Raw genomic sequence first — 7,489 nt, 5'->3', positions numbered from 1 at the left:
AGCTATGTAACTTCTGACATCTGGAACAAGCTTGACAAACACGCTTACCCAAGGTCATAGTTCGAACCAGGCTCTCCACAAGCCTACTTTATAACGACTATAAACTTAAAAAGCTGCATTACATAAATACTTAGCACGACCGAAACCCTAATACACTTTTTGTCGAGATTGGATCTGGTATGTAACGTGGACGCCATGCCCCTTTGGAAACTATTCTTATGAAAACACATTATATCTGAACGAATGAACTGCTATCAACTTTTATAGATTATAATTACTAAACAACCTTGCTTGGGATGCATACTGTGAACCAGTATATGTTGTAAACTGTAGATCATGTCTGTAAAAATGGCGTGTACCTGCTCTTGCAGAAATATATTATTATTATTATTTGCCACTTCCACTGATTCCAATGCTCCAATATTTCAAACTGTTTCACTCACCCACCTCCACTAACTTCTCACATTTCTTCCATATCTCAGTCACAGTCTAGTTGAGTAACAGTTACTGGTTGACGGTAAAAGGAGCAAGACATGAAAAAAATAACACACAGAAAATAACAATTCAAACAACAAACCTAATGTCAGTTGGATTATTGCAGCTGAGAGGCTGGAAAAACATCGAGGGAACCAATCAAATATTTGATAATGATTTTTAAATCCTATATATGACCCAAAATATCAACTGGGAAATGCTAGCTTATCGAAAAGATATTGGTTATGTATTCAATGAGAGGTTGAGGTTTGAAGGTCGCACAAGTTCAAAATGTCCTTCGGAAGATTATGTAGTTTTTCAGTCGTCAAACTCTTCCTGAGAATTAGTAATTCAACGGACTTAATCCTCAGACCATTAGGAACAAATGCTACAGCAGAACAAGCCATATGTCAATCACAAGTACAGTCAGTTCCAAATACGAAAAGTACGTGATAAATAGTGATGCAAATTTTCTGACTTTTGAGTATCTGTGAATTAAAGGTTACGGCACAAAAGTTTGTTTTTAGTAAAGACCTTCGTGTCCTATAGTCTTTTAATTCCTAACGTGTTATCTTCAGTAATGAGGGTTGTAGGTCGGTTTACCTGTGTTAAACTTTGCAGCTTGTTTTCCGTTGAAATCCAGCTTATCTTTCAAAAGTGTTCGCTGATGGGGCCGGCACCGAGTGTTCCATTGGGGCGTTTCAGTTTTCCAAAGGAGAAACGGGCTCTCGCTCAGTTTGTTTGGTCTATGTTTTCTGAACCTTCTTGGTGTTTGTTTAGAGATGAGTGGTCTTAGAGGGAGCATAAACGTAGGACATGTGAACACTCAATTCACCATTTGGAATTCAAAGTATCAGTATGGCGTCACCTCGTGTTCTGCTATAAGGGTGAAAGTTATCAGCGTTTTAGGAGCTCATAGCAAAGAAATCTGGAAAGACCTGACACCAACCGAGCCTTCACATGTTGAACACGCTCAAAAGTGATAGTATACTTAGTAATACATGGTCTGACTGTCTAAATGCAGTAATCTTAGTGAGGTCCTACACAGGTGGTGTATACAATCTAAAGCATATCTTCGTCAAAACACTTGGATGCTCAGTCAAGGGACTAAAGCACCCAAATACTTTCGGCGGCTGCTGCATTGTAGTGCGTAGTTGTTCTCATGTCTTGATTTAATGTCACTCTAAATTCTTTGCCTGTGCGCGTGGAAGAGTATAATGGTAACTATTGCCTCATCCGATGTGCATTAGCAAAGTTTCTGAAATTAATTTAGAAACTCAAACTTCGCGATTGCTTTACTTATTCTTCTAGATCAGCTTGAAGATCAATTTTATCAGCCTGATCACTTGTTTCCCAAATTTTGGCGTTATCGGCAAACAAAAGGGTCGATGACTTAAACATCTTGGTAATTCATTTACATAGAGAAGACGAAATAGGAGACATGAGATGGTGTCTTTTGGTACTCCACTTTCATCTGGTTACTACTTAGATAATGTCCCATTTACCCTCACCCCATGTCTTTGGTCACAGGCAAGGTCTCTTATCCACTGTTTCATAGCACCTGTTATTCGAAATCTCGAGGGCTTTTGCATAAGCCCCTAATGAGACACCTTACCAAATGCTTTGCTTAAGTCTGTGCATATCATATCAACAGACAAACCACTACTTTTAGTTTCTGTCCAGTCCTTTCTCACAACTAATAAGTAAGTTAAGCATGAGTGTTTATTATAAAACCCGTGTTGTTCGGGAGTTAACAGATGTGTGATTGTGCTTGAATTATCAACTTAGCCCGAATTATTTTCCCATATATCTTAACTGCTTTGCTAGTTATGCTGGTAAGTCGGTGTTTAGGCTCAGTCTTTCCCTTATCATGTCCCTTTGGTTAAGGTATGTTTTGAACAGCATCGTGAGTAGTTCCAAGTGTCCACGAGGGATGACAGCAATTGTATATGTAACCTGTCAGGACCCAGTGGCCTACTAGGTTTAAGATTAATAAGCAATCGAAGGACAACTTTCTCAGTCACAAGTACTGGTCCTGTAACTGGCATCTCAGTAGTGCGGTTATGGAATGTGTTGACAAGAATACTTGTAGAGTAGACCTTGCCAAAATCTAAAGATAAGGTGAAGTAGCATTTATCTCACAGCTGTAGGTTGGTGAATGTTAGTGGACTTTATTAACATCCTGGATTGATGCTTAAAAATTATACAACCAGGAACAAAAAATAATAACGACTAAAATGTCTCAAATTTTATTTAATAACGTTTACTCGGTTTGTCAATAATCACAGTTTGTGGGATGAGTAAACGTTGGAATCATATGCACCTTAAAGATACTAGATTCAACACCACCTTAGAGACAAACGATTGCAGACGGATGGCGTAATAGTAAATCAAACACCTTAGGGGACTTGCTAGTCCTCCATTGACTGTTTTGCTGGAAAAAGTTGAACTCAATATTGAGTGCTCTTAATCGGTGATCGTGACAAACTTAAATTCGTAAAAAGCGGGTGATCCTATCATTTTCAGGAGTTCTTATTGAGATTCAACATTGTTGAATTGCTAGGTATTGTTGGTGTAGTTTTAAATCACAGTTCCTGAATAATCTTAATAGTTGTAGTAGAACATGTGAGCTTTTTAGTTGGAAGTCACAATAATTAAATATGAAATTAGTTATCAACTCCTAAAATACCACATTCAAAAGGCAGAGAGGAGTCAGATTAAATTACATATGGCCAGGAATGGGGGTGGGTGGGTAAACATTATAACCGTTCGAAACGCTTGGCGAAAACCAGGAAGGAGTTGATTAGACATCCTTGGTCAGCTGTCCGTGCCTCTAGTGGAGTAACAGGCGTTAGTATATATCCTTGCTAATTATGTTTATCAGTTGTGTGAATGTCCTTTTCGTCACACTGATTAAATGGATTAGAATGAATTTTGATATTTCAAAGGAATCCTGTTTTATTTCACATGGATAATTGGACTTCAACTTTTCTTGCTTACGTAATATCTCAGGACTACTTAGTGACTTTACAAAGTATGATATTAAACTGCAATATGTCTGTTTATGAAAAATAAGTTAACAAAGTACATCTGTAACAGCCAAATATATTCGTTTGTTTGTTTGGTAAGTATTTTCAGATTGATTTCCGATTGTCACTCTTATTTCAGTTGACGCCTTTGCCTAGGTATTGGTTGTGTTTTTACTGATCAATTTAATTAGCGATGTTCTCCCACATTTCCAACTCCTCGTTCCTGTTCTTCATTTCTCAGGAGAATATCTAGAAAACTTGTTACTTCAGCAACCACTTTCTTCTCCTGATGCTCGCGTTCTAAAGGTTGCCGTGATAGGCTGTCCGAACAGTGGGAAGTCAAGTTTGGTAAATATGCTTACCAAGTGGAAAGTTTGTGCGGTGTCCGGAAAAGCCCACACAACTCGGTCGAAACAAACGGCTACGTATTTTCAAGATAATGTCCAATTAGTAAGCCTGTGTGTAAATAAAGGTTTTTGAAGAGTTATTTTTCGAATTGGGAACCAATGTTAGGCAATTTTCTTGTACTCTAAGAATGGACGATGTTATGGTGTATGCTACTTATGCCGACAGACAAAAGTGGTATGCAACACCAATCAGAAGTGAATGCATGACAGCAGAAGGTTAAAATGATTGAATTGAAGAGAACACGAATATGGAGACAATAAGGTTTGTGGGAGACAATTGATGGAAGATGTGCGAATGAAGTATTTAATGCATGGTTTTCGTATTTTACAAGGACATTCTGTAATTTTGTATTAAACAATAAGTTGGCTATTCCCACCAAGTCTTTGTTCATAACACGGTCAACAAATAGGTTAACAGTACATTCGTTCATAAGCAGTACACAAATTAAAGTTGATTTCACTTAACTGTTGTTTTTAAGAATTGTAATATTACTGAGTGAGTGTTTTTTGTACATAGACTGGTTTTGTTACTATTAGACACTGCACAATATAGATGTTGATCTTTTGTTCCCAATGCCCGTTAAGCAGCTGCATTTACTAAATTTTCTTATTGAATGATGACAACTTAGTATATATATTGCGGTTAGATGTAATAAACCGACTGAGTATTCAACAGTCAATAACTAATGTGGTTAGGTCATACTTCGCGTATTTTAGCCGCCTATCATACTCAAAAAAGCACTTATGTTGGCAATAAGTAAAGACCAAAATGAAGCCATTGATGGTCAAATAACGACCTGATAATATGTTATAGACAAGTCAACTACCGATTTTAACAATGTAAGAGGTTAGGGTCGATAAAGATTTGCATCAGTCCATGAAGATACTTACTGTTTGACTCAGCCATGTTGGTAGTTACGGGCTACGCAGTTGGGATCTCTATACTTTTCGTAACCAATTGTCAGAAACTTTGAGTAGCGCGGCTAAAATCGTTCTCAATAGCTCAGGTGTTTTAATGTTTGTCTTCCCTTGGGTCTCAAGTCCCCAAATTACCTAGCAAACGTTTTTTATTGCTAACCTGCCGATCCATATTTCCTATAATCATATCTTCGATACCTAATCCTTTCTAATACCACTTGTACTGTTACTGTCTGTACTATGGGATTTGTTTTGACAATTTCATCTCGCTGTGCTGATAGGGCATTATAAATCGAACCGAGTTACACTTATCCCAAGTTCTACATTGCGTATGATTGACTGAAGGAGTTGTAAGCTACCAGTATTTGGTTCTAAATGGGTCAAAACTCGTTTTTAGGCACATTTTCACAGTTCGACTGAAAAGAATGTGCTAAAATGTATTTTCTCTAGCACACAGAAATGGTTTGGCCGAACTGTACATTTGTAATAAAAGATAACCATGAACGATAAGCAACTGTTCAGTGAGTAGGCAGCATTTGTTGCATACACAGTGATAATCATACACATATTTAGCAAAATTACCTTTTTTCCTAAAGACAGATCGTAAACCGATGAGGAAAGTAACGATAAATGAACAACCAGTAGTGTCACCCTTTATTCATGCAGCAAAGATATTGAATACTTTTTTTCGAGCACAGTATAATATTCTCTTCCATTTTGGTAAGAACACATTCAGTCGGTTATCCGGCTCTCAGTAATAACGCTGTCAAACGTGTTTTGTTGTGGTGGTCTTGAGAGATTCGAAGGAAGAAGTATGCTCGTTGAACATACTTGTTACCCTTTTCCAAGCTTAACACCATAGTACGATGTAGAAAAATAGTAGCATCTATCGTACTTCTTTTGCATTTGTAAGCAAATTACCATAGGATAATGTGCTCTTTGAGTATAGATAAAGTGGAAATGGAGAAAGATTTTTCACTGTCTTGAGAACAGTTTAAGTTAGAGAAATGAAACGCTTCTAATGCATTTGCGAATTTTATTGGAAAGCACCGCTGTAAGCGTGAAATCCTTACCTAGTTGTGGAAGAAATACACCATCTATCCTTAAAAAAAGGTTCATTGGTGACGTTTTTTCATTAGTGACAGTCATAATCATGAAGCATTTAACTAGACGGTTATAGTGTTGTGTTTGAAGGAAAAGCGAATTACCACTGCCTTTAAATGAATCCAAAGTACGCACGTTATCAAAACAGATTGAATGTATTTACAGCTATCTACAAGAGAATGTTTGGGATGTAAGTATATTGAGCCGTAAAAATACATCAATCAGAATTTAGCAATGACTGCTAGACACTTCCGAACTTACTGACTATGAATTTTCATGCGCGTTGTTTGGTGCTCAGGTATAAGAACTCGTTCGATGGTCGAACAGTTCTTTGAAAGATGCCAATAAATAGTGAGCTTTCTTTTATTTGATTAATCTGAGAAATGAGACCTAACATGGCCGAATGTTTTTGTTACTAGAACAGAGCTCATGGATTAAACTACTGTTACCTATGACAAAAGGTTATTTTAAAGAGCGTAAATATTTCAAATCATAACATCATACTGCCAGTGTTCATTTCAATGCCCACAACTACAAAAGAAACATTATAACATTTGACGCAGACGTAAACATTTAATCCGTCTTTCCACTCTAATTTCAGGGATTTGGCCGCGAGTGTCCGGCTCACTCAGTAACCCTTATTCCATATACTTTTTCTTATGAATATGAAACTTGGCCAGTATAAACCTGTCCGAAAACACCCTGAATGAATCGGATATCCTAGTATATTTATCGTGCCTTATGAACACCGATGAAATTGTTTTGTTTGTATGTATCACTTGTTTGTGTTTTAGCTCCAGGCGCTCATTTGAGTTGGTATCAGCAGTACAGTTTGATTCCGAGAATTCCTTGTCTAGTGTGGAGTGTCTCGGTGTGACTGCTAAAATTCGTAGCAAGTAATAGATTTAGTAGGAAAAATAATATTTCACAGACATATACCTATATATACATATATATGCTGACCAAAATAGTAAGTTAGTAGTATGTATATGATACGATTGAGAAAGGTATTCTTATTATATTTGTGTTATACGCTACATTTCGTTTCGAAAAGAAGGTACATTATTGCATCCATAGTTTTCAGGTCTACTGGCAATTATGTCTACTATCCCTACCCGTATTTTCCTTTTCACCAACCAGACATCTCTAACAAACTCATCATTTCCTTTTCTTATTCAACTATTAAATGCATAATCACTTCATATGTTCCTTATCGGTTATTTCGAGTTTACTGTCTATTTTTTCATCAGTGACTCCTTAAATGCGATTTGGCGTTTCACTAGTTAGCTCAAATCTTATATAACAAAGCCAACAAGGTTCATGGCTATACGTTTTCTGGTGGAATCAAATATCATAAAATGAACTACGTGCTGTAAACTTCTATAATGTGACACTTTATGGAAGTGTTTATTGCCTTGAATTACCGTTTTGGCCTCTTGCATATATCAGCACCTAAAATATGAATGACTTTGGAAATACTTAAAGATTGCAACATGCCCCTCATGTTTTGTGACATCTAATCGTGGATTAATAATTTGGTTACCACTTTAAAATGTA

General features: G+C 36.9%; 1 protein-coding gene across 1 annotated transcript in view; it reads left to right on the top strand.

The window, feature by feature from the left end:
- Window positions 1–765: 765 nt before the first annotated feature.
- The window catches only part of Smp_164220 (GTP-binding protein era, putative), a gene marked incomplete at both ends in the record, with an annotated part of 19,302 nt that continues 12,578 nt past the window's right edge, over window positions 766–7,489 (top strand). The window contains 2 exons of the mRNA XM_018791918.1: window positions 766–919; window positions 3,745–3,953. Of these exons, the coding sequence (XP_018645021.1) occupies window positions 766–919; window positions 3,745–3,953 (363 nt within the window). The remainder of the gene's footprint in view (window positions 920–3,744; window positions 3,954–7,489) is intronic.

Source organism: Schistosoma mansoni, assembly GCF_000237925.1.
Source record: "Schistosoma mansoni, WGS project CABG00000000 data, chromosome 1 unplaced supercontig 0034, strain Puerto Rico, whole genome shotgun sequence".
Classification (NCBI taxonomy): Eukaryota; Metazoa; Platyhelminthes; class Trematoda; order Strigeidida; family Schistosomatidae; genus Schistosoma; species Schistosoma mansoni.
Note: the sequence above shows the minus strand (reverse complement) of the source record. Positions and strands in the feature narration are given on the sequence as shown.